This window comes from Nerophis lumbriciformis, linkage group LG01, assembly GCF_033978685.3.
Source record: "Nerophis lumbriciformis linkage group LG01, RoL_Nlum_v2.1, whole genome shotgun sequence".
In the NCBI taxonomy this organism is placed as follows: domain Eukaryota; kingdom Metazoa; phylum Chordata; class Actinopteri; order Syngnathiformes; family Syngnathidae; genus Nerophis; species Nerophis lumbriciformis.
Window position 1 is genome coordinate 20,714,262 of NC_084548.2, and position 27,730 is coordinate 20,741,991.

A 27,730-nucleotide genomic window follows, 5' to 3' on the forward strand; every position below is an offset into this window, starting at 1 on the left:
CAAACAGCGCATGCAAGTGAGGCCGAGGCCACATTGTGCGCATTAATTGTTGAGTCTGATAAAGATCACATTTTATTTGCAGTGTAAACAGTCAGCGAGAAAAAAAATTGGATTTCGAAAATTTGTGCCGGTTTGGCCTGCAATGTATACGTAATTGAAGCGAACACCTCCAAAAACTGGAAATAACACAATATTTTACCATATACGCCAATCTGTAACCTGTTTTGAAATGGTTCTATTATCATTTATATGCCAAATATTTGTGTGTTTGTTATGGCAATAGGCTGCATTAAATATTACAATATGAATTTTAGGTCATATCGCCCATTCCTAAATTCTATCACCATCATCGGTAAAGCTGATACACCATGTTTGGCTTTTTTTGCCCTCTAAAAAGTTACTGAGCTTAGAGTCCAACAATGGGATACCTTGAATAGCCTGCAATGTCTTGTGTCATGGGTGAATGATCACCAATGTGCAGAGTAAATTTGTGTGCATGTGGTGAAGTGTGCTCCTTTTGGTGTATGTGATCCACAGGCAGTGACTGATGGGCAAACACAATTTAGATTCAACCATAAAAGCACAAGCTACACTCCTCACTCGCAAACACTTTGGGCAGAAATACGATGACCTAAACTGAGAACAGACAATCCTCTTTTTGTATCCAAAGAAATACCAGTCTATATTTGTTGAATCCTTAAAAAAATGGATGACGACTATTAAAAGTTACAGCCTTTGCAATGTTGCCAAAAGTGTCTGCTGGGGATACTGCTGCATTTTCTGGACTAAAAAGCCTCATTTGAGCATCAAGCTTCAGGATTCAGTGCTCGTCGTCTCCTGTTCATCGGTTACGGAGCTGCCGCAGTTAAATCTTCGATATATCTGACAACGCTCTCTTTGTTTCTGAAAGTGTTGCATTTTGCTTGAACTCGCTTGGAAACCACATCTCTCAAAGCAAGTGGTATTCCCCTTTTATGATCAAGGCTCAATGTGAGTCAGCTGCTTCAGATCAACAGGAATTCAGAGGCGTTGAGGACACAGAATAGCTGGAGAATGTTGTACAGAATGTCAAGAGCACTGTATGGAGAGCCGCTGGAGACGGCAGCCCGAGGTGATTTGGGGTGTTGTTTTACGGCTTCTTCACAGGTACAAAGTGTGGACATTCCTCGGATCTCACAGCAATCTCTGAAATTTCCTCTGCTCATGCCTGCCCCTCTACTTGCCATTTCCTTCTTTCTTTTTCTTTTTCTACTGAAGTAAATATGCACCATCTGTTTTTAAATAGAGGTTAGAGAGAAAAATGGGGTGGGGGGGTGTCGGCTCGGACTGTGTGAATGTGATAGAACAGTAAGTCTCCACAGCAACAGCAATAGTCACATTCTCTCCTGTTGTGTCTCATTTTACATTTTTTTTATTGGGGAGACGCACATAGAGCAAGCCGCAAATTACTCTGCCATGAGCTAAAAAATCATGGAGGAGATGGCTGTGAGAATGCAAGGTGGAGAAATGTCAAATGGGAAAAGACAAGGGTGCAGTGTAAAATTAGCTGACCGTTTTTAGAGTGCAGGCCAATCCAATTAAAGCTTGACCAATCCACGCAAATGTGTTTAGTGTCTGGTTACTACACACAGCTCTGGGTGGTGAAGCAAGGTTAAGAGATCCTCTGAGGACCCAAGACTCACTTGAATACCCAATGCTGAACAAGAAATTAGTAAAGACGGACTAAGTGTGTGTTGCAAGACTCCCTAGCAAAAGAGATTTTTAATCTCAATGGAGCATTGCTGGATAAATAAAGGTTAAAACAAAGATTGCATTTATTTTGTGAGCTAAATGAGAGCAAGTCTAATTACATGGGGCTGTGGCTAATTAGGGTATTTTCTGAGCTATGAGCCTGTCATTTGTTTCTTGATTGGATGCAAATGACTAGCAAATGTACAGTTACTTGGGTTTATATACTATCCAGCTAGTGAATATTACACACTACAGCTTCTTCCACATTTCCTGCTTCTCCTTACATAACGGAAATGTGCATGATCGGAAATACACAGGCGGTATGAACCTATAAACCATTCCATCCCTAGTTTGAAGTTTAGCCCAAAAACCGAGGTACTATCAGTGGGGTTGCCTGAACCTGCACCTCAAATAACTGTATTATAATCAATTATATATGTTAAAGCAGGTAAGAAAACAATTCAGAGTAGGATGTTTATTTTTACACTGATTTATGTTATTTAAGTGTGCAGAGCTAAGGGGTCCATGGACTCAGGGGTACACGACTGTGACAAGTTTGGGTACCAAAGGACAAAGGTAATTACTCCTATTGTGAAAATAAGTCACACAGTTAAAGCCTAACCATGTTTCATATATAATTAATCATTTGTTAATACAATGATAAATTGGCCACCTTGTTGGTGGAACAAAGACGTAATATGTGAGATATATCAGTACTGAGAACAAAATACATCTTGTGGATTATCAATGTATGATAACTATGGAGGTTTTTTTTGCTGCTGATTCCGATATTGATCATCCATGAGTGAGATCTAAGGCAAAACTAAGTCAATAGTACATATTAACAAAACAAAAGCAAAAACTACATATTTTTCTTATTTAAATTAGGGCTGTCAAGTTACTAATTTTTAAAATCAGATTAATCACACTAGAATTGTGATGAATCATGATTAATTACATGTTATTGCTTGTGCTGAAGAAAATACCCCATCATTTGGATACAAATGCAATTCGGTAGTCAGAATATATATTTTTGCACAACTATTTTACCTCCGGGTACCATTAAGAAAACCTTGACCTTGAATGTCATACAGGAACATTTGTCCAAATGTTTTACTGAACTGCAAGAAAGATGAAGTGTTGATATCTTTTTTTGGTACAATGCGAACCCAGCTCGTTGTGATTACTTATTCAGGCTCAATTGCCTCTATCCATCTATCCATCCATGTTCTACCGCTTGTCCCTTTCGGGGTCAGTAAACAAAATAAATTCACATTCAGCCAGTAGGTGCAACTTGATGTTCTTACTCTTGTAGTACAGTTTTGACATCCTTGTTGTTATTGTGTCTTTCCAAATTATTGTACAACAGCTCATCTGTGATGATATGAATATTTTATTGCAGCACTTGATGTTAAGCAGCCCAGCAGCCTACATGTGGTGACTGTCCGTTTAGCAAAGGCATTGTTTAACTTACCTGTCATACTTTAGTTGACAACATTGACACAGGTAAACTCTGCCAGCTTAGTTTGTTGTCCTCTGCTTGTCACTGTACAGTAGCATTATTGCAAGCGGCATTCTCGAGAACGTGTTTTGCTGTAAGATGGAATTTTAAACTTGATGTGCGCCGATGATAAAGTTTGTCGCTGCAATACCAACAAGTTGCCTCAGTTTTATCTGAAGTTCTGTTTTGAAGCGAAAATGGCTGCCTCTCATCGCTGATCTTCGCTCTGGCGTTTGACCTAAACACCGGCAAGTAACAATGCGTGCGTCTTTTGATGTGATTAATCATCATTCATTTATGATAACGCGATAATCCTCTTTATTAATCACGCGTTAAGGTTGACAGCACTGGTTTAAATATTTAGATTTTTGCCCTCAAAGTCCTTCTGTGTCCAGGAAATTAGTCCTTAAATTTGTAAACATTAACAAAAACAACAAAAATTGTTTCTAGAAAAAAAACTATTAATCAGTAATGGCGATCACATACGGAAATTGGACGATATTGATAGGTGGGTGTAAAAAATAAAGGTTCTTGTCATGTCAAAAGAGTGTTTGGTTATTTACCCACCGGCAACATCGCCACTATATTGACAAATGTGCATTGTTAAGCAAAGTGCAGGCTAAAGAAAACTCCAAGGGCCGACGAGAGTGAGCACGGACATGAATAATTTAGCAGAGGCGGCCTATTGATTCGGCTTTTTAAAAAGTCTTTATGAAAATGGCCCCTAGCCTCACACTAACCAACCCCCACTGTTCCAAGGCTGCACCCTCTTCATATGGAAAAGGTAATCACCACTCACTCTACTAAAATAATACTCCTGGATGGCCAACTTGTTTCCATAGCAGCAGTTAGCCAGCACAAATGTAAGCATGTTATGGTTAAAAAACAATGTAATGAGCAAATGAGAAGGTTGAGTCGGTTTGGTTTCACACCCACAAAGAGAGCTGAAAGGAGTCCAGTCGGCACACTGAGGCCGAGTTGTTATCTCAACCTTGCCATTTGTATTAATTTATTTATTCATCACTGTGCTCTTGTGAACAATCATTTCACCCTTCCTCCCCGAAGAGACTGAGCCCTGTACCGGGCTAAGAATTACAGTTCATACTAAGCTTCATCTGGTCTGAAAAATGCACAGAGCTCGCAAGCTGACATCAGCCTTGTCCGTCCGCTAAGTAGCACAAGTACGCTTTGGTACATGCTCGCCTTTGTTAAATGAGTAGCATTAATAGCTTTATTCCAATAAAATATCTACTGGCAAGTGGGGTTGCGCGATATAGACGATATACGAAATAAATAATATATATTTGGCTGATGATAGCGCTTATAACGTGATAATTCATGTTGATGACACATTTGGGCTGTGTCCTTGAAAATTGGCCGTGCCAAGTGAAATAAACGCTTCCTAAACGCAAAGTAGCGTCCTCGCTAGCTGCTAACATCCCTCCACAGTGAAAAGCCACTTTTAAGTTATTAATTCTGGCCTCAACAACGGCAATTAAACTCAGTTTCCTACAAATACCATCCCTGGAGGACCAAGAATAACTAAACATGCTACATTACACACCATAGGACGATATGCAAACCGCTAAACGCACGCTAGAGCTTTTGAAGGTGGGCGGATCGATACAAATATCGACAGTAACGATAACCAGTATAGAATCTGCGTATGATCAATACGACAGTGGTTAAATTGGTATTTTTATTATTACAAATATTTTTATCGTTTTGTTATTGTTTACAAACTGAAATAAAGTTTTCCTGGGGGAAGGGACTTAAAGGCACAAAATAAAGAATTTCAATTAGAGCCAATAGTAGGAAATCATTAAAATTTTTGATTGATATTGTTACATAGCCATCCTTTGTTTTTGTGTGATTCTAATTGCGATTAAAAAAAAAAAAGTATCATTCAATTATCTTGAAAATTGTAAGTATTAGCATTGGTATTAGGGATGTCCCGATCCGATAATTGCAAAAAAAATGCGTATCGGCAAGGCATGGGAAATGCCGATCCAGATCCAGTTTAAAAAAAAAACTCTGGTCCGTGTTTTCCAACGCACCGATTTAAATAACACATTCCACTTTTCTGCTGCTCTCTAATTTCCGTTCCGCATTTTCCAGCACACCTTCAACACATCCACAGGTCTGTGGATTCTCACGCAGTTGCTTTTAGCTGCTGGCATTACACGACAGGCTCTTGTCACTCTTTCCTGTGTCTCCCTCTCACAGACAGCAAGCGCACCTTCTTACACACGTCACACGTCGCATGGCTAATGTTAGCTGTGATGCTAGCGCAGCCGTGCGAGCAATGTTCCCTCTAAGGTGCGCGCCTGTGCAATTGCGCACTGCTCAAGCGTCCTCTGCGCACGGCAAATCTATGCCACGCACAAAATCAAATAAAAAAACAAGTGCATAACAATTTTCGACACACGGACACGACAGAGAAAACAGTTTTCGTCATCATTGTTCAAATTTTGTAACGTCTGTCGAGACGCTTATCTCCATTCGGTGCCACACCCCCACACCATCAAAATGCAGAGGCAAACATTTCCACATCAACACCGCATGAAAAAAATAGTGATTTTTTTAGTTGTGAATTTCCTCTCTGCATGAAAGTTTATAAGTAGCATATATTAATGCAGTATGAAGAAGAATGTTTTAATGTAGACATATAGAGTCATCATACTGCTGTGATTATATGCATCAAGTGTTCATTCAAGGCTAAGGCAAAATATCGAGATATATATCGTGTATCGCAATATGGCCTCAAAATATCGCAATATTAAAAAAAGGCCATATCGCCCAGCCCTAGTTCAATGATGCCATTTCTGTTTGTCATGTATAATTTTGTCTATTTTGTGGTTATCCTTGAATAAACAGGTCAGTTTCTTGTTACCAACCATTGTGTATTATTCAAACTCCCCTAATTCAGCTGGCTAGTTGTTATCAAGAGTACTAAAACCCTTTTCAACATGATTCTGACAACTAAGTAGGCTAAATAACTTTAAACTTTAATACATGCTCGGATAGGCTAGTATCGGTCAGTATCGGTATCGGATCGGAAGTGCAAAAACAATATCGGTATCGGATCGGAAGTGCAAAAACCTGGATCGGGACATCCCTAATTGGTATGACCGATACTGCTCCTGCAACTACTTGGTATTGGTTGTATTCAGTCACGTGACTTTTAAACAGAAGTAAACAAAGTAGTTGTCTCCAAAACCAACATAGCTACTGTGCAGCAAACTGTATGCAAACTATCAGGGTACACAAGGGGTCTAGCCCTTACTACTAAATGTAGGTTTGTCGAGTAATCTCAAGGAATATCCGTCGGTCGCGTTCAAAGACATGTTGAACGATCTTGTGCGCCAGACGTCATTCTACACGGCAAAACAGATGAAAGCTTGGAAAAGCATGGAGGCCTGCAACTTCTTTGTGTGTGGCTGGGTCAAGCAAATTGGTATCCAGAGCTTTGTTGTTGTTGCACGCCTCCTTACGAGCATACGTGGTTTTCCCCGTCTTTATCAAAATTGAACTGTATATCTCAACATTGTGTATGTACTGACAGCTTCGTTTATGATTGCTGCATTTGTTAAATGCTTAACTCCTTTAGGTTTTGCTCACATTTGCTTTCGTTTATGTAGACTCGCCGAGTTGATGCTTTGCAAACACTTGCAGAGAAAATGTGTTTAAAGAACTCCGAAAGAAGATAAAATACTAATAATATCAAGAAAATACTCAAACGGGAAAAACTAAACGTGAAAAGTACATCAAACAAACCTTTAACGGAGTGATCACTGCAAACTTGTGTGTTCTTCAACTTTGCTCCCTTGGACTGGAGTGCTATATTCGAGAGACACTTTTCTCGTCATTGTGTCAGAAACTTTTGACATCTTTCGCCCTTCTTGATTTCCTCTCAAGGAATTCTTAAGAAATGTTTATCCTTTTAGCGGTTTGAATGCCTAAAACAACCCAAGCATAGGGTATTTTTCTTTGAGAAAGGCAAAATGCAGCGCAGAACCCTTTGACAACAGACGCTTGCTTGACCACCACTTTGAGGTCTCACATATTTTATGAGCCGGACGTGATGTCAGATGAATACATTTATTGGATCGATACCCAAATTTGTAGTATCACCCAAAAGTAAAGTGAAGAATCCAAACAGAAGAAAAAGTGCTCTTTTTAAAATAAATCCAATAAAACCATATTCAAAAATAAAAACACTATCAAATAAGAACCTAAGATAAAAAGTAAATGGCAGTTTTGCACAAGGCCGCTTGAATATGGAATTCATAAGAAACATGATTTCTAATCAGATCAGAGTTATTTTCAACTAATATTACATAGAGTAAGAAAAGAAGCTTCCTTCTATTCAAGCATACCCCTCCCTTGTTCAAACAATTCAAGTGGTCCACCACATTCTGATGTAATGGCTGCATTTAAAAAATAAATTGTTGGTCGTTGAATGTTAAATATTAAACTAACAGCCTTGTTAAGGGGGTGAGAAAACCCTGGGCATTCTAGTGTAACACAATGCAAGCATAGGTCATTTTTCTTCGAGAAAGGCAAAATGCCGCCGAGAAACATCGCTTCAAGTTTCGCATACTTAATGAGCCGGACGTGACGTCAGATGAATACAACCTATTGGATTGATAACCAAATTTGTAGTATCGCCTAAAGCTAAAGTGAAGGATCCAAACAACAAGAATAAGTGTGTATTACATTTTAACAGAAGTGTAGATATGAACATGTTACAACAGAAAGTAACCAGATATTAACAAGTTCATTAATATATGAAAAAATAATAAAACTGGAAATGACGCAATATGTTTATGCATACATCAACAACCGATTTAGGAGCCTTTATAACCTGTTTTGAAATTGTTATATTTTTCATTTATATACCAAATAGTTTATTGTTATCCCAGGACGCTGCAATATAGAACATACCGCTATATACAGTAGATCTTGGGCTATGTCGCCCATCCCTACTGGGAGGACTGCAGGACTGGTCTTACTTCACAGAGGGGCATTAATCATAATTGTCGCAATGGTGGTGAAGAAAAAAGGCCTTACTGACACAGTCCAGTCCCGGCTAACAATGTAAAGATGAGAACGAAAGAGTCTATTTGTCAAGCAAACGGACCTTCGTGGACTTTATGTGTTAACCTGCTGTAGCCTATCACAATTAATGACACAACCGCTTCTGCACTGTTTTCCTTTTGAAAGTGACAATGAAGGGCTATTGGTTAAGAGATCCTCTGAGGACCCTAAGACTCACTTGAATACCCAATGCTGAACAAGAAATTAGTAAAGACAAACTAAGTGTGTGTTGCAAGACTCCCTAGCAAAAGAGATTTTTAATCTCAATGGATCATTCCTGGATAAATAAAGGTTAAAACAAAGATCGCATACATTTTGTGAGCTAAATAAGAGCCAGTCTTAATGCATGGTGCTGTGGCTAATTAGGGTATTTTCTGAGCTATGAGCCTGTCATTTGTTTCTTGATTGGATGCACTGACTAGCAAATGTACAGTTACTTGGGTTTACTATATACTATCCAGGTGAATATTACACACTACAGCTTCCTCCACAACTCCTGCTTCTCCATACGTTGCGAAAATGTGCATGATTGGAAATACACAGGCGGTATGAACCTATAAACCATTCCATACCTTGTTTGAAGTTTAGCCCAAAAACGGAGGTACTATCGCACTATGGGTTTCCTGAACCTGCACCTCTAATAACTGTATTATAATCAATTATATATGTTAAAGCAGGTAAAAAAAACAATTCAGAGTAGGATGTTTGTTTTGACACTGATTTATATTATTTAAGTGTGCAGAGCTAAGGGGTTCATGGACTCAGGGGTAGACGACTATGACAAGTTTGGGTACCACTGGACAAAGGTAATTACTCCTATTGTGAAAATAAGTCACACAGTTAAAGCCTAACCATGTTTCATATATAATTAATCCTTTGTTAATACAATAATAAATTAGCCACCTTATTGGTGGAAAAAAGACATAACTACGATATATGTGAGATATATACCGTATTTTCCGCATCATAAGGCGCCCTGGGTTAAAAGCCGCGCCTTCAATGAACGGCATATTTCAAAACTTTGTCCACCAATAAGCCGCCCCGTGTTGTAAGCCGCATCTAACTGCGCTAAAGGAATGTCAAAAAAACAGTCAGATAGGTCAGTCAAACTTTAATAATATATTAAAAACCAGCGTTCTAACAACTCTGTTCACTCCCAAAATGTACGCAAATGTGCAATCACAAACATACGTATATCAACATGGACAGAGCTGCGTGAAAAAAGCCACCCGGCCTCTTCGCGTAAACTTAAACTTACCTTAACCACTCGCTCATCTTTTCTTCATCCATCCCTTCGAGTTAGCTTTTATGATGACGCCGGCTGGAAAGGTCTCTTTTGGCAAGGTCTTCCTTTTGAATATCACCATGGGTGGAAGTTAGCATGGCAAGCTAGAACCACAGTGAAGGATGACTTCTCATTCCCTGTGGTGCGAATATTCACCGTACGTGCTCCCGTTCCACAGTGCGGTTCACAGGAATATCAGTTGCTGTGAAATACGGTAGTAATCCGTGTGCGGATGGAGAGATTGCGTCTTTTCATGAACGGGATCCTTGTCGCTTAGTAGGAGCCATTTTGTGGTCTTTACAGATGTAAACAGGTAATGAAACGTACGGTGATATCCGCGCGTTTTTTCTTCTTCTTCCGGGGGCGGGTGGTTGCTTACAGTAGAAGAAGAAGCGCTTCCTGTTCTATGGGGGCGGGTGCTTACCTTGGCGGTTGCTTGCGTAGAAGAAGAAGCGCTTCCTGTTCTACCGGGAAAAAAGATGGCGGCTGTTTACCTAAGTTGCGAGATCGAAACTTTATGAAAATGAATCTTAATATTTATCCATATATAAAGCGCACCGGGTTAAAAGCCGCACTGTCAGCTTTTGAGTAAATTTGTGGTTTTTAGGTGCGGCTAATGGTGCGGAAAATACGGTAAGTATTGAGAACAAAATACATCTTTTGGATTGTCAATGTATCATAACTAGGGATGTTCCGATCAAGGTTTTTTTTGCTGCTGATTCCAATATTGATCATCTATGAGTGAGATCTAAATTGCTATTCTTTTCATTTATATACCAAATAGTATATTGTGATGTTTATTGTTATTCCAGGAGGCTGCAATATAGAATATATCACTATATACAGTAGATCTTGGGCCATGTTGCCCATCCCTACTGGGAGGACTGCAGGACTGGTCTTACAGAGGGGCATTACCGTAATCATAATTGTTGCAATGGCGGCGAAGAAAAAAGGCCTTACTGACACGGTCCAGTCCCAGCTAACAATGTAAGGATGAGAACGAAAGGGTCTATTTGTCAAGCAAAAGCACCTTTGTGGATTATTTGTGCAAAAAGAAAAGAAAAAAAATCCACTTTATGTGTTAACCTGCTGCAGCCTATCGCAGTTAATGACACAACCGTTTCTGCACTGTTTTCCTTTTGAAGGTAAATGACAATGAAGGGCTATTGAGTATTTGGTAGCTGTTGTGCTTTAAGGCTGCTGCTGCTGCTCAATGGGGAACATTAAAGGCAGAACACTTCAATCAAACAGCTTGCAGCAGGCTTCACTGGCTGGCCATGTCTACACAGGCGAGATGCCCTTGTCAAAGCTGCTTCCTCTCAGAAAGAGCAGAAACAAGCAGACACTTAAAAACAGCTACTCAACAATTGTGAAAGGCAGAGAACCTCCAAATGATCACGCCCGTGAATGTAGCAGCTGAGTGAAATGAAAAGGGGAGCTCAGCACTTCTCTGCCTCATGCACATGTTCACACAGAAAGATTACCCCTAATGACTGCAGCGCCCCTTCCTCAAGAGAAGGCAGTGGCTGCTGTTCTACTTGATAAATATTAACAAGAAGTGCGACTGATGGTGGTGCTCACTGATCCATAATTGCATTTCAAAACGTTCAATTGGGGAGGGTGGGCATAGGCTGGTTTCAAAGGCAAGAATTCAACGATAATGTGACCAGTGATGCCTGTCAAGTCTGTGGTCTCTTACCGTCATCTCCAAGGCTCAGCTTGGAGGAGACTTCTTGTGGAAAAACACTGGCAAAGGTTGTACAAAATTATACAGCAATGTCAATGTCTTCCATTGACTTACGTCTGCGTACATCACGGTTTATTATGACACACAGCCGTTTAAATAAGACAGACAATGGATCAGGGCACTTTACAATGTGAGAATCATACATGCACATACACAGAGCCTGGCATAAACACTCTAGGTCAGTGGTTCTTAACCTTGTTGGAGGTACCGAACCCCAGCAGTTTCATATGCGCATTCACCGAACCCTTCTTTAGTGAAAAATAAAATGTTTGTTTTGTTTCAAGTTCAAGACAAACTTATATGTTTTTGGTAACACTTTAGTATGGGGAACATATTCTAAGTAACACAGACTTAATTTACAGTTATTTGGACACGAGGGGAACATATTCTAAGTAATAAAGACTTAATTTAGAGTTATTTGGTTAGGGTTAGGGTCAGGGTTATAATAAGGCCATGCCGAAAAAGGCAATAAGTACTTAATAATGACTAGTTAAGAGCCAATACGTTACTAATTTGCATGTTAATAAGCAACAATTAATAGTGAATATGTTCCCCATAGTGTTACCATGTTTTTTTTTACTGGTGCATAAAATGAACCGTGCATGAACATCACCTTGTTCAAACAACAAAACCAACACAGTGCATAAACTCACAACACATTACACACCTGCAAATCAGTCAGCTGTTGCTGTATCCGTAATCCGTAAGTTTGTATTCACACGATGAGTCGGGTGTGTTTTAACCTCCGCCGAACCCCTGAGGCCAACTCACTGAACCCCTAGGGTTCGACCGAACCCAGGTTAAGAACCACTGCTCTAGGTGGTTGTTTAAGGGACAAAGACTAGTGATTATGGCAACCGGTCACTTCAGTAGCTGATCATCAACGTGGGCGTTGTGCTCTGCAGGTGTTTGCTTGTTCTACTTTGATGGACTTAATTACCTCATGAATACAATTATACTTTGTCTCATTGTAATAGATTTAGTTGAGTTTCGCAACATTGTGGCCACATTAATTCCAAAGCATATAGAGATAGTTGCTAATCAAGCATCGCTTCAGAAGCTGTCATTGTGACAGATTTCCCCCAGTATTTCTAAAACAACCATACTAATTAAGTTTATTTTGTAGCTGAACCTTTTTCATAAAATATAATGTTTGAAAAAACATTTGTTTTTTCATAGTTTTTCACCATGTATCGTGTTTTGTTTACTTTTTCAATTAATCCCAAAGCGGCATATCAGTTTTGAATTGGCTTTATTGCAGGAGGCGATACCCAACACTTTTCTTTCACCCTTGTGTCTATCTATCAACCTATTTTTTTTACCTTTTCATATAAACTTTGGAAATTATGTGGAATACAAACACTAGACTATGGAACACATTGGATTAAACTGAATTGTAGTTGTCAATGTCATCTTTTTGTTATTGTTCACTTGTGATTATTTATAGTAAATACCAATCTTTACATAACTTGTAAAGTATTAATGATACATTATTTCTTAATACATCCAATCACAAACATACTTGAACTGTATTTTTGTTGGTTGTGTCTCTTATGCTTATTATGCCGTGTAAAAGAAGTAATATGAAACAAACATCTTGTATGGGGCCATAAAAAGACTGCATACAACAGCCAATTAACATATTGTTAAGCTAATTCTCAGTACTTTCAATTCAAATGTGTTTGGATCCACACACAAAAAACACTAATAATTTATCATGTTCAGCGCTCACGTATATTTGCATACATAATTACATGCTCTGCATTGGTTGCATTCTCTAAAAATGTAAGATACACACTAGGCAAAGATAGTTTTATGAGATAAAATGTGCATTGACAAAACAACACAGATATGTATTCCAATATGCTTAGAACCACGGGAGAGTCACAATTCAGATCTCAACCAGATGACAGTCTGTAAAATCTGGTTAAATCATTATGAAAACAAGCACTGTTATTTATTTGAACTAAAATGACTTGATTCAACCAATTTTAGGAATGCTTTGAATATAGGGTTATATGTCATTACTAGGGCTGTCTAAGATAACGAGTTTACTCATGTGATTATCACCAAAATTATAACATTAATCATGTATTTATGCAGATTAATCGCCTTATTTATTTTGACTGCACATGCTTCTTGACCTTAACCAACCTGAACCTGAAAAGTGTGTGTTGTTACGCGGTCAGTGATCAGGTCAATAAAATTGCATTTTTGTCCAAATTTTAGGGTCTTTTCAAGGACATTTTAAAGGACTTGTTATGCAAAACCAACTTTTCTTACATATTGGTACCTGTCATGGCGGAAATATTTTTAAAACAATCTTGCCTTCCTTAAGACTTCCTCCAAACGAGCCGTTTGCAATTTTCTCCATTTGTGACGTTTTTCCCATTGGTGACGTCAGCAGATATTTCCATTTATGGTGGAAATGTACCCAAACAGCTTTACGCGAGTCCGCCATTGTAGTTTTACGCTGTGGTCAATAAGCTTCTTCTTTTTCTCTATCCTTTTGTTGTGGGGCAGACTGGCTCGTACATGCACTTGCATGCTCAGCTGTTGCCATTTCTAATACAAAGTAGCATATAGTTTTAACTAGTGTTGTACAGTATACCGGTACTAGTAAAGTACCGTGGTACTAAAGAATCAAAAACAGTACTACAGACCCTTTGAAAATACAGTTTCCCTTTTTTTTAGGGCATGACAACATGCCATCGTCTCCTCGTAACATTGCTGGTTTTACGAGCAGAGGAGCATGTTCGGCAGTGCACAATCACGGAGTACTTTTCAAGCAGACACGGTGTGTAGACAGAAAAGACAGAATGGACGCATTTTGGCTTAAAAACAAACGATAAAGGTGAAGCTATAACGTTGAAATGCTGCTCAGCCAGAAGTGCTTTAAAACATGGCTAACTAGCTAGTGGCTAACATCCAGCCGTAGTCGGCAGTGTTTTACCTACTTCTAAATCACTAATCCTCGCCTCCATGGCGACAAATAAAGTACGTTTCTTACAAGTATATCCCAGCAGGACGAGGAATAGCTGAACATGCTTCACTACACACCGGCATCACCGCTAACAAAAGCTAGCGCTCGTCAATGTAAACAATTGGGTGGATTTACACCTGACATCCATAGTAAAAATGGGTTGTACTTGTATAGCGCTTTTCTACCTTCAAGGTACTCAAAGCGCTTTGACACTACTTCCACATTTACCCATTCACACACACATTCACACACTGATGGAGGGAGCTGCCATGCAAGGCGCTAACCAGCATCCATCAGGAGCAAGGGTGAAATGTCTTGCTCAGGACACAACGGACATGACGAGGTTGGTACTAGGTGGGGATTGAACCAGGGACCCTCGGGTCGCGCACGGCCATTCTTCCACTGCGCCACGCCGTCCCAATAGTAATGATACCAAGTACAAAAGCGTATCTAGTCGATACTACAAGAATTCCATTGATATTTTTTATCGCCACAAAATCTTTTTTCCTTGTTTTAAAATGTATATTATGTTTATAAACTCAGGAAATACGTCCCTGGACACGTGCGGACTTTGAATAAAACCAATGTATTACCCTGTAACTACTTGGTATCAGATCGATACCTAAATTTGTGGTATCATCCAAAACTAATGTAAAGTATCAAACAACAGAAGAATAAGTGTTTATTACATTTTAACAGAAGTGTAGATAGAACATGTTAAAACAAAAAATAAGCAGATATTTAGGCCTGAGTCGATATTTAATGAGTCAATAAACCGCCGATAAATGAAAATAAAAGTCGGTAAGTTTTTCAGCGTTGATAAATTGCCATGTGCATACTTCAAGAGCATTCACGCTTTTCGTCGCTTTTAGCGGCTATGCGCGTTTGTACCATAGCAGAGTGAACAGAAGGGGGTGAAATAACCTGTTCTCATTAAGTGTCTTTGACTGTTTGTGCAGTGACGCGGGGCCACAACCGGGCTAGCATCACACGGTGCAACTCGTTAGCATGTAGCAGCTAACATGGACAAAATGATGACAAAACCAAATGCCACCGCACCCAGTGTGGGAATATTTCAGTTTAAACCTTTGGGAACAAGATGAGCCTATCAAGACCGAGAAATTGTCATGTCTTGTCGGTGTTCCTCACTCGGAATCTGCTAAACATAATTTTGTTTTGCATATGACTGTTAATACATCTGTTTGAACTGTGTGTTTATATAGTTACTTTGCACTTTTGTTTAAGAAGACCCTAACTTGATTGTCAGTTAAGTAATGTACAACTCTACCTCTGCCTACATGTTCAGTATTGAAATACAACTTTGTTTGTCCATTCTTTATTTAGCTATTTTATTTATTGTTATGACTGTGTATATTTGAGCCCCCATCCCCTCCTCTAGATATGTTATTAATTAATTAAAAATTAATTTTATTGAATAATTGTAACATTTGCTAACAAAGTATATTTCATTATTTGTTTTATTTAGCTTGGGATATTTGAATCCCCCACCCCGTCCTTAAGACTAACAGACAAAGGATATGTTGTTGTTATTATTTCTTTGTTTTATTTAACTTGGATGTTTAAACGTTTTCATTTAAATTACAATGTTAAATACACGAGAAATAACATGTTATTGCATTTGAAAGGATATACATGCATTATTATTATGTATTATCATTAAACCAATGGTTAATTTGGTCTCATAAAAATAATGGCAATAATATTGTTTATTGGCAATCATTTGCGGGTCAATATATCATCAAGCAAAATTTGTTATCAGCCCAGGCCTACAGATATTAACAGTAAATGAATAAATAGATTAATAATCCATCATAATTTTTTACAAAATATTAGAATTGGAAATGACACAATATGTTACCGCATACATAAGCAGCCAAATTAGGCGCGTTTGTTTGCTTACTTATTACTAAAAGACAAGTTGTCTAGTATGTTCACTATCTTATTTAAGGCCAAAATCTTTGATTGCAATAAGAAGCAAATGTTTAATGTAACGTAAGATTTTTTATTAAAATAAAGACACTAATGCCATTTTCTGTGGTCCCTTTTATTTAGAAAAGTATCGAAAGGTATCCAAATACATTTTGGTACCGGTACCTGCACCAAAATATTGGTATCAAGACAACCCTAGTTCTAACTTATATCCATCAGTAGACTCCATATGGAAGCGCTAAAAACCACAACATGGCTGACAGGGAGAAGATGTTGTCGAGGTGGAGGCACGTAAACAAGACTGCCCACAAAACAGTACATCCTGTAGAGACAGTCAGAAAGCGTCTTGAAGTAAAACAAGCTATGTAAAATTTTGACCAAAGAACTACCATTACATGTAGAACACAAGAAAGTGTTTTAAATGTCGAAAAAAAATATAATATGACCCCTGTAAATTATGCACGCAAGTAATAACCTGTAATCAATCATGATCAATCCAAATTCAGAAGTGTGTTTAATCTACTTAAAATACTTGGCATTTGACATCACATAATACTTTTTTAAATGAAATCAAAATAGTAATGTGATTATGTTAACCATATTGGACTGCATGGTAATAATATTTGTGGCATTCCTACATAAACATCTTTAGATGTGCTTAAAATGTTCTTTAATGTAACCCTGTTAAGCATGTTTGATATTAACCTAAACCAAAAGTTCTCAATTACATTGTCCATGCCTTAGAATTGTTGTCATTACATTGTGCATTGACTGCCTTTACCATTTCCCCCATTGTGCATTGACTGCCTTTACCATTTCCCCCTTTGTTTTATTTCTACTATGTTCCAAAGGCACATAAAAAAAATATCCGCAGTCTGCAAATGGTCCCCAAGCCGCAATTTGGACACCCCTGGCAAAGTGTTACCAAACAACAAAAGTCTTGTTCACTAACACTATTACGAGAAAGGACTGCACACTTCCACAGAGATCTGGGCGATTTAAGAAACAAATCATAACAACATTTTCCTTCAATTGAGATCAATATGTATCATTGCCGCTAATTGGCTTAGGAGCCGGAAGCATTACTATAGTGGTTTGATAGGATTAAAAATGTGGGTGTTGTTTCATGTCCAGAGGGCTATCATAATGTTATTAAGTTAAAAAGTTAAAGTACCCATGATTGTCACACACACACTAGGTGTGGCGAAGTTATTCTCTGCATTTGACCCATCACCCGTGATCACCCCCTGGGAGGTGAAGAGAGCAGTGAGCAGCAGCGGTGGCCACGCCTGGGAATCAATTCCAACATACCCTATTTAGAAGGTTGTAAACAGGTTTTTTATGCTCTTGCTATGAAAATATTTGATTTAAAATTCATAATTACTACTTTGCGTAAATGTATTTACCGTGATCAGATCCGGAACCAATTAACAGCAATAGACGAGGGTTTACTGTATTTGATTACAGAGTAAATGCATTACGCAAAAACCACATCCTGTCTTTCACTTTTAATGCGTACTGCGTGGGAATTCAGAGCAGAGTTACAATGCATACCCCCATTTAATATAATAATAGGAAGTGCCAAGTCTTAATGTGTTCTCTTCTTTGAGTCGTCGTCTTCTACTGCTGCTTCAATGTACGCTTTGCCGTTGCTCCCTGAAAGCGGAGGAATTACTGCATGAATGAGCACTTCTCTGGTGAGACTAAGTGGTTTCATTATTTGGGGTAAAAGCTTTTGCGGGCTGAATGTGGCCCGCGTCCTCCTATTGAGGACCACTGAACTGAAGAAGCCAATACCATTTTTACTCATCTTTGAAATAACATGAGATCATGCAATGTCAGGTATCTTTAATTGAGTGTAATTTTTCAATAAAAAGCAAAAATGTCTCCGTTACATTAGAGTCCTGATGATTAACGATAAACATTCAAACTAATCAGTCATCATAAAGCCGTGAGCAGAAATCTTGAATAGGAGCCAGAAACACTTTCACTAAATAACACCCCATCAAGGACAATAATACACTTCAATATCCTTCAGTAACAAATACCCACGGTGCTGGAAGCCTATAGAAACACACTCCATCAGCACATTTTCACTAGACACATTTAAATGTCAGTATCCTATACACAAAGCCACCTTCCACCTTACAGATACTGAATGAGAACCCATCAAGGCTAACAGAAATAATACTGCACATGGTGGTGTAATTAAGCAGTAGGTACGAATGTTGGCATGTAGGGAGAAACACTGCAATCGCTTCATAAGCAAAGGAGGGTTAGGAGAGGGGGAAGGGATACTGGGAGAGAGGATGTGGGGAAGGAACTGGGGAGGGCAGGGAGGCAGGGTAAATGCAGCTGACTTAGCCAATAACAGCAAATGAGGTTAGCTACAAGCAGAGGAGGTATGGGGTCAATGAGTGTTGAGGACATGGACACAATGATGCAAACATAGGATGGGAGGGAGGGAGGTGAGTGACGGCAGATAAAAAGGCGTGGGGGGGGGGCTGTAGTGCAGGAACAGACAAATGAGATTGAGAGAGAAATGGAGATGGAGGAGACAATTAAGGTGAGAAAGAAGGATGGCTGGTTAAAACCCTGGTCAATTAGCAGATATGGTGGCATTATGTTCAGTGGTCAGACCCATTGTCTTTGCATCTTCTCACACACAGGCCTATGTGTGCATCTTGTATTACGTCACGCACCGGACACACATTAGAAAACAAATAGCAAGGCATGTATAAACACTTCTAAACACCACAGCAGGTCAGGTGCATTAATCTCATCAAATAGAAATTGTCGAGACACTGTTAGGTCCAAATAGCCCTGATAGTTGACCTCACTGATCACATCAGACAGCATCCTTTTCCAGACACAGTACATTTCAAACTACACATCTCACATTTCAGAACCGTTTTTGTTATAGTATATACTCTCAAGGGAATGACAAAACAGTGTTGTTAAAATTAAATGTCAGTGTGCAGCGTGTATATCAGTACAGTGATACCTCAGCCTGAGAGTGTTTGACACAATAGTTGTCTCTCGGCTATTTATTATGCTTTAAAGGGGAACATTATCACAATTTCAGAATTGTTAAAACCATTAAAAATCAGTTCCCAGTGGCTTATTATATTTTTTGAAGTTTTTTTCAAAATTTTACCCATCACGCAATATCCCTAAAAAAAGCTTCAAAGTGCCTGATTTTAATAATCGTTATAAACACCCGTCCATTTTCCTGTGACGTCACATAGTGAAGCCAACACAAACAAACATGGCGGATAGAACAGCAAGCTATAGCGACATTAGCTCGGATTCAGACTCGGATTTCAGCGGCTTAAGCGATTCAACAGATTACGAATGTATTGAAACGGATGGTTGTAGTGTGGAGGCAGGTAGCGAAAACGAAATTGAAGAAGAAACTGAAGCTATTGAGCCATATCGGTTTGAACCGTATGGAAGCGAAACCGACGAAAACAACACGACAGCCAGCGACACGGGAGAAAGCGAGGACGAATTCGGCGATCGCCTTCTAACCAACGATTGGTATGTATTTGTTTGGCATTAAAGGAAACTAACAACTATGAACTAGGTAGAGTCGAGAACGCGAAATGGACATTCACAGTGACTTTTATCTCCACGACAATACATCGGTGAAGCACTTTAGCTACGGAGCTAACGTGATAGCATCGGGCTTAACTGCTGATAGAAACAAAAGAAATAAACCCCTGACTGGAAGGATAGACAGAAAATCAACAATACTATTAAACCATGGACCTGTAACTACACGGTTAATGCTTTCCAGCCTGGCGAAGCTTAACAATGCTGTTGCTAACGACGCCATTGAATCTAACTTAGCTACGGACCTCGACAGAGCTATGATAAAAACATTAGCTCTCCACCTACGCTAACACTCATCTGCTCATCAACACCGAAGCTCACCTGCGTTCCAGCGATTGACGGAGCGGCGAAGGACTTCACCCGATCATCGATGCGGTCGGCGGCTAGCGTCGGATAGCGCGTCTGCTGTCTAAGTCAAAGTCCTCCTGGTTGTGTTGCTGTAGCCAGACGCTAATACACCGATCGCATCTACAGCTTTCTTCTTTGCAGTCTCCATTGTTCATTAAACAAATTGCAAAAGATTCACCAACACAGATGTCCAGAATACTGTGGAATTTTGCGATGAAAACTGAGCTTTTTGTATTGGATACAATGGCGTCCCAATACTTCCGTTTCAACCATCGACGTCACGCGCATACGTCATCATACCTAGACGTTTTCAACAGGAAGTTTCACAGGAAATTTAAAATTGCACTTTATAAGTTAACCCGGCCGTATTGGCATGTGTTGCAATGTTAAGATTTCATCATTGATATATAAACTATCAGACTGCGTGGTCGGTAGTAGTGGGTTTCAGTAGGCCTTTAAACTGTTCGTCAAAATAGCAGAATATGTTTTTAGAATCAACAGCGCCTCTGCTGGCTGCTGTCAAGTAGCACACTCTATTTTGCCTTAATGTATCCCACACTATTGATGGCATTCTTAATGTGTATGTTGAAGTTCGGCTCATCTTATTCAATCATGTTTAAAATGTCATCCTATTTGTCTCTGTTGTTTCTGTGCATTGCAGCAGTAAGAGAGTGAAGTGAAGTCTATAGCGTTAGATCAATGTGTGGGAGAGGTCACTGTGTGAGGACTGCAGAGGACATCGAACGAGTGGAAGATGATTGTCTTATGTTGCAGAATGGATTTACTGTTGCATATGTTATTGTTGGCAGTGTGCTCGCGTGTGTTGAGAGGCAAAGAAGCAGAAGCAGCACTGACATGTAACGACAAGCTGGTGAGTCATCTGCAAATGGAAAAGACCCTATGAGTAAAAGACAACAAAGGGAAGGGGCAGGTTTCAATCCTCTTTCTTCCTCATGCACAAGAGAGCGAGTGATGGAACAGTCCCATGCTTCATTCAGACCGAGGCAAGATGGAGGGAAAGGGAGAGAACAAATATTGATAAGGTTGTTTGGTCCGGGGCCAATGACATTTCTCCCCCCCCGTCTGCGGCGCCTTCAAAGCCCACTGTTGATCAATAGCTTACTCAGCACGATAGGAAGTGGAGGCCAGAGATAGATTTAGGGAAGAATGACAAGATGAGAAGTAAATAGAGAGTGTTGACATCTAATGAGAGGAACTTGTTGTCTCTTTTCAATATGTGGCAGCAAAAGCAGAAAATGAGAACATTTTGACCATTAGCTTCCACAACAGAGCAGTCTGAGAGCTTCCTAGCGGCCCTGAGGGAGAATTGTGTGGCCCACTTTTGAGTGCAGGGGTACATTTCAGCTTTACAAGCAAGAGGGCACTTCCGAGCAAAATGTGCAATTACATCCTAAATCATCTGATATTATCCTCCAAAGAGGAGTTTGTGTAGCAGAGTAAACAAGACATTTTTCCAAAGCTGTTTGCAGCGATGCTTTTGTGTTTTGTAGCCAGTCAGGCGACACTAAAAAAACATCCACTTGTTTGGGAGAGTCAGCGGGGCTTGTTGTTGTAACGTAGGACGACATGGTGCAGTCTGCTCAAACACACGCAAGCATGCAGATGGCTGTTCAATAATTGCAGGTGCAGGGGGGCTGACAGGGTGAGAGACACAAAGTGAAGGAAAGGTCAGCTCCATGAGTTGACTTTTTTTAATCTCCTCCCTCCTGGACAATCATCTCTATCTAGCCCTGCCTCTTGTGCTCTGGTCAAGGTGCACATGTGTGGGTAATGTGTGTATGTGTGTCCTGCCCGTCTGAGCACGCTCAAGCTGGAATCCGATTAAAAGCATGCTGTTGTGCCTCCCAAGTGCCCCGCTGCAGGACCTGCTCGTTTAAAAAAAACAAAAAAAACAACCGACCTTCACAGCCAAATGTATACACAAACAACACAAAAGGGCCACAAAAAAAGTCAAATACATAATATGTTTAAATTGATGCACGTATTTCCAAAAAGGCTTTAAGTTGACCTCTCATCATCACCCTGGCAGGTTGCTGGCTGCTATTTGGGTCCCCTGGGGGTGGGCGACCCAAACCAAGCCCTTAAGTGGCGTACTTAGACGGACAATCTACTAAAAGATCCCTGGTAGCAGCAGGCTCACATACTGATCATATACTGCTTTATTTGGAAACTGACATCTTGAGGGAATCTTAGGGTGAACTCATACTAGGTCATATGTGCCGTGCTGGATTTGCCCTCCCTTTCTTGGACACCGCCTGGCCTGCTCTCACACTGAGCATCTGTGTTTTGGCATTTTTGTTTGTGCCATCATTTCTACACTGCTGTATTACTGCAATCTACTTGACTTTGTGGATTATTTCCAGTCTCTTTGATTATTTCTATTGTGAAAGTTGGCAGCCGTCATTAATTGAATATCGGATGTTTATTGCTTACATTATTGTAGTCACGTTGCATGTGTTTTTTCAGTTATTTAGAGCAGTGTTTTTCAACCACTGTGCCGCGGCACACTAATGTACTGTGAGATACAGTCTAGTGTGCCGTGGGAGATTATGTAATTTCACCTATTTGGGTTAAAAATATTTTTTGCAAACTAGTAGTTATAATCTGCCAATGTCCCGTTGTTGAGTGTCTGTGCTGTCTAGAGCTCGGCAGAGTAACCGTGTAATACTCTTCCATATCAGTAGGTGGCAGCAGGTAGCTAATTGCTTTGTAAATGTCAGGAACGATGACGATGGTCTGCAGGTAAAAAGGTATCTACGCTTAAACCAAAAATAAACAAAAGGCGTTTGCCGCTAAGAAAAGATGGCTATGCAAAACGAAGCTAAAACTGAACTGGCTGCAAAGTCAACAAAAACAGAATGCTGGAGGACAGCAAAGACTTACAGCAGGGGTCCCCAAACTACGGCCCGCGGGCCGGATCCGACCCCCAGCATCCAAAATCCGGCCCACAGGAAGTCCCAAGTTAAAAAAACACTTTTTTTATTTATTTATTATTATTATTATTTTTTTTATCTTTCCTTTCTAATCCATTTTCTACCGCTTGTTACTCTTGGTGTCTCCTAGCCGCTCAGGCAAATCATATTGTCTAAAAATGAATTTTCCCATCGATAACGTGACAATGTTAAATGTTGATGAATATCAATGTCAATTGATGTTAAATGACAAAACGGATTATAAAGACAATGTATGTATGTATATATACACACATATACATATATATGTGTATATATATATATATACATACATAAATATATATGTATATATATATAAACATATATATACTGTATATATATATACACATATATAAATATTTATACATATATATATATATATATATATATATATATATATATATATATATATATATATATATATATATATATATATATATGTCTTAATAAGGTTATCCAAAAAATAGTGCTCGATACCGTAGTAGAGCGCAATATATGTATGTGTGGGGAAAAAAAATCACAAGACTATTTCATCTCTACAGGCCTGTTTCATGAGGGGGGGTACCCTCAATCGTCAGGAGATTTTAATGGGAGCATTCGCATACCATGGTTTATATAGGGCACAGAGTGGGTGGGTACAGGCTGGCCTAGGGGCGTGGTGATTGGCTCATGTGTTACCTAGGAGGTGTTTCCGTCTATGGCGGCATGTTGTTACAATTTCGCTGCGCTTGTTGAGGGATGACAGGTCTGGACGGTAAATAATAAACAGTTTCTCTTTCAAGCATAGGTTGCATCTTTTATTACCACTATTGTAAGGTGTGCTGGATGCAAGAATTTGCCATGTTATTGAATATTCAACATTATTGTCTTTGAGGTCCCAAATGTGTTTGCTGAGTTCTGTGGTATTTCGCAGGACAAGGAGCGCATCAAGAAAGTAAACAACCTCATCATAGCTGCCGATAAAACCACAAACTTCTACAGAATGGACATACCAGAACACCACACCTTACTGGACAGAAGCATCACCAAATCATACAAAAAAGCGCAACCCAATACCTTACAGAACATCCACCTGGAAAATAAAAGGATCGCGGCTGAACTGGACATTGAGGACAGGGTGGACGCCACAGCCAACAAGGAAGCCTTCATCACATTGAAGGATCACAAACCCAACTTCGCAAATAACCCAACATGCCGACTAATAAACCCAACTAAATCTGAAATAGGAAAAATCAGCAAAATAATCCTGGACAGAGTCAACACAAAAATCAAGGACAAAACACCACTCAACCAATGGAGAAATACAGCAGCAGTAATCAAATGGTTCAACAACATCCAAGACAAACAACAGCACAACTTTATCTCCTTTGATATCGAGGAATTTTACCCTTCCATCACGCAAGACCTACTGACTCAAGCACTAGACTTCGCCTCAGACTACGACTCAATCACAGGCAACGAAAGAAACATCATCATCCACGCAAAAAACTCCATTCTCATCCACAACAATACACCATGGCAAAAAAAGAACAATGCAACATTTGACGTCACTATGGGAAGTTTTGACGGAGCAGAAACGTGTGAACTCGTTCGGAGTTTCCTCCTCTCCCAGCTCGCTAGCCTCAATCTGAACCTTGGTATTTACCGTGATGACGGACTGGCAGTGTGTCGCGCCTCGCCAAGGAGCAGCGAGAATACCAAGAAGCGCATATGCCAAATTTTCAAAGAGAACGGCCTACGGATCACGATTGAAGCCAACAAGCAAACTGTCAACTTCCTTGACGTCACTTTCAACCTGAGAAATAACAGCTACCAACCATTCACGAAACCCAACACAACACTCCAATACGTGCACCATGACAGCAACCATCCACCCACCACCACGAAAAGAATACCTACCGGAATCAATAAAAGGCTATCGATGCTGTCATCTAGCAAAGCTGAATTTGACCAAGCAACCCCCCCGTACCAAAAAGCCCTTGATGAAAGCGGATACAATTTCACCCTCACCTATGAACCCACGCCAGGAAACCAGCCAAAAAAGAACAGAAAACGAAGCGGCATCATCTGGTACAACCCCCCATACAGCAAAAACGTCTCAACGAACATTGGACACAAATTCCTCAATCTGATTGACAAACACTTTCCCAAAGACAACAACCTAAGAAAAGTATTCAACAAGAACAACATCAAATTGAGCTACAGCTGCATGAACAACATACGACAAATCATCTCAAACCACAACAAAACAATTGCAAATGAGCTGTCGACCCCCAGTCAGAACGACTCCAAAACCAACAAAGCATGTAACTGTCGAAAGAAACCTGATTGCCCTCTCAACGGGGGGTGCTTACAAACATCAGTTGTCTACCAATCTAAGGTAATACGCAAGGACATTAACACATCCGACACATATGTAGGATTAACCGAGGGTGAATTCAAAACCAGATGGAACAACCACAAGGCTTCTTTCAGGAACAAAAACCTGCGAAATACCACAGAACTCAGCAAACACATTTGGGACCTCAAAGACAATAATGTTGAATATTCAATAACATGGCAAATTCTTGCATCCAGCACACCTTACAATAGTGGTAATAAAAGATGCAACCTATGCTTGAAAGAGAAACTGTTTATTATTTACCGTCCAGACCTGTCATCCCTCAACAAGCGCAGCGAAATTGTAACAACATGCCGCCATAGACGGAAACACCTCCTAGGTAACACATGAGCCAATCACCACGCCCCTAGGCCAGCCTGTACCCACCCACTCTGTGCCCTATATAAACCATGGTATGCGAATGCTCCCATTAAAATCTCCTGACAATTGAGGGTACCCCCCCTCATGAAACAGGCCTGTAGAGATGAAATAGTCTTGTGATTTTTTTTCCCCACACATACATATATATATATATATATATATATATATATATATATATATATATATATATATATATATACATACAGCCTTGCCCCCGGCCAAATTTTGTGTCAAAGTTTGGGGACCCCTGACTTACAGCATGTGGCTTTGGAGACTCGATGGTATGTTTCAGCACCTCAGAGCAATAGCGTGAGCGCACACAAACAAGACGGACAGACAGGAATTCAGCTACTCACCAGTTTGAACTCTTGAATGCTACAAATGAAGTAGGGAGTGTTGGGTCGGCGACTCTCAATGTACACACAATCTGCATGAGAAAGACCAAAAAGAAATAATTTTAGGAAATGGTGTTCACACTTTCTGAGGAATTTGTTATTTTTGATGCAGTCAAACTTAGTGAGAAATTATTTGGAGTGCTGCTACCTCTGCTGAAAAGAAATTTTTTCCTCCTTGAGTCAAATTCAATTGGAATGCGAGTAATAGGATTAAGGACTTTCGGCGCGCTACAAGGTTGCCTTTCCAAAGAAAACATTACGCCCAAGGGGAATTATGCTATTGTTCCACTACGTTTATACACCAGTGAGCAATACCCGCGGTAACCCTGCCCCGCCCCCAGCCATCAGTCTAACCTGGTTTGACAAAGTTTGACAATATATACATATCCAGAGCTGCAAAACAAAAAGAGGAAATCCATGCCTTGTCAAAAAGTGTGCAAGGAAGGTGGTCAAGAGGCCTGCTGTGAGGCTGTGCTTGAATAGGACTTTCAGGGTATGGCCTGGTCATGAACCACCCCCGCCTACCTCTCACCGTTTCCTGAACAAAAACATTTACACTGCCGTGGACAAAGTACAGCGAGCCACTTCAGAGAAGAAGAAAGGAAGAGTAGGTGGGGGTTGACGAGGCTAATGATGGCTGCTCCACCTGGTGCAGTCCTTTCCCTGCACAAGCTGATGTCAAAATAAATATTTGTCTTTATTAGAGCTGGACATTTGACTCAATGTTCTCAAAGGACGATGATGAACGGCTGATTAATTATCATGATTGATTAAAATTAGATAGATAGATAGATAGATAGATAGATAGATAGATAGATAGATAGATAGATAGATAGATAGATAGATAGATAGATAGATAGATAGACAGATAGATAGATAGATAGATAGCAGCAGTGTACAGAATTGAGATTGAATTGAAAAAGTAAAAAGTAAATAATGGGGGTATAAATGGAAATAAAATATAAAATATAACAATAAGAATAAAAATATAACAGTAGAAAAATAAGAATAAGATTAGTCATGTAAATCACATTAATTATAAGTTAAAGGTTAAAATATCTAACTACTGCTATTTTACAAAAGGATAAGGAATTGCTAAATGAAAAGAAGCATTGTATATTTTACATAAATCACAGATCTGACATTTTGCATTGAAATGTGGGGTAGTGCCTGTCAAACATATTTCATATTCCAAGCATTTGGTGTTCTGACTTTGTGCACCGGCCGTAGACAATAGCCAATAAAAGGGCTCCGCCTGTAAATCATCACAATGTGCTTCCAATCAAAATCAGTAAGTGTTTGTATAGTCAAAATGAATTGTGAACCACATTGTTTATTTCCA

At 39.6% G+C, this 27,730-nt stretch overlaps 1 protein-coding gene across 3 annotated transcripts in view; it reads right to left on the reverse strand.

Annotated features, from left to right (window-relative positions):
• The window catches only part of rerea (arginine-glutamic acid dipeptide (RE) repeats a), a 333,506-nt gene that overhangs the window by 115,460 nt on the left and 190,316 nt on the right, over nucleotides 1-27,730 (reverse strand). For all 3 annotated transcript variants that reach the window (XM_061977159.2, XM_061977142.2, XM_061977151.2), the window contains exon 3: nucleotides 26,350-26,420. In XM_061977159.2, coding sequence (XP_061833143.1) covers nucleotides 26,350-26,420 — 71 coding nt within the window. The remainder of the gene's footprint in view (nucleotides 1-26,349; nucleotides 26,421-27,730) is intronic.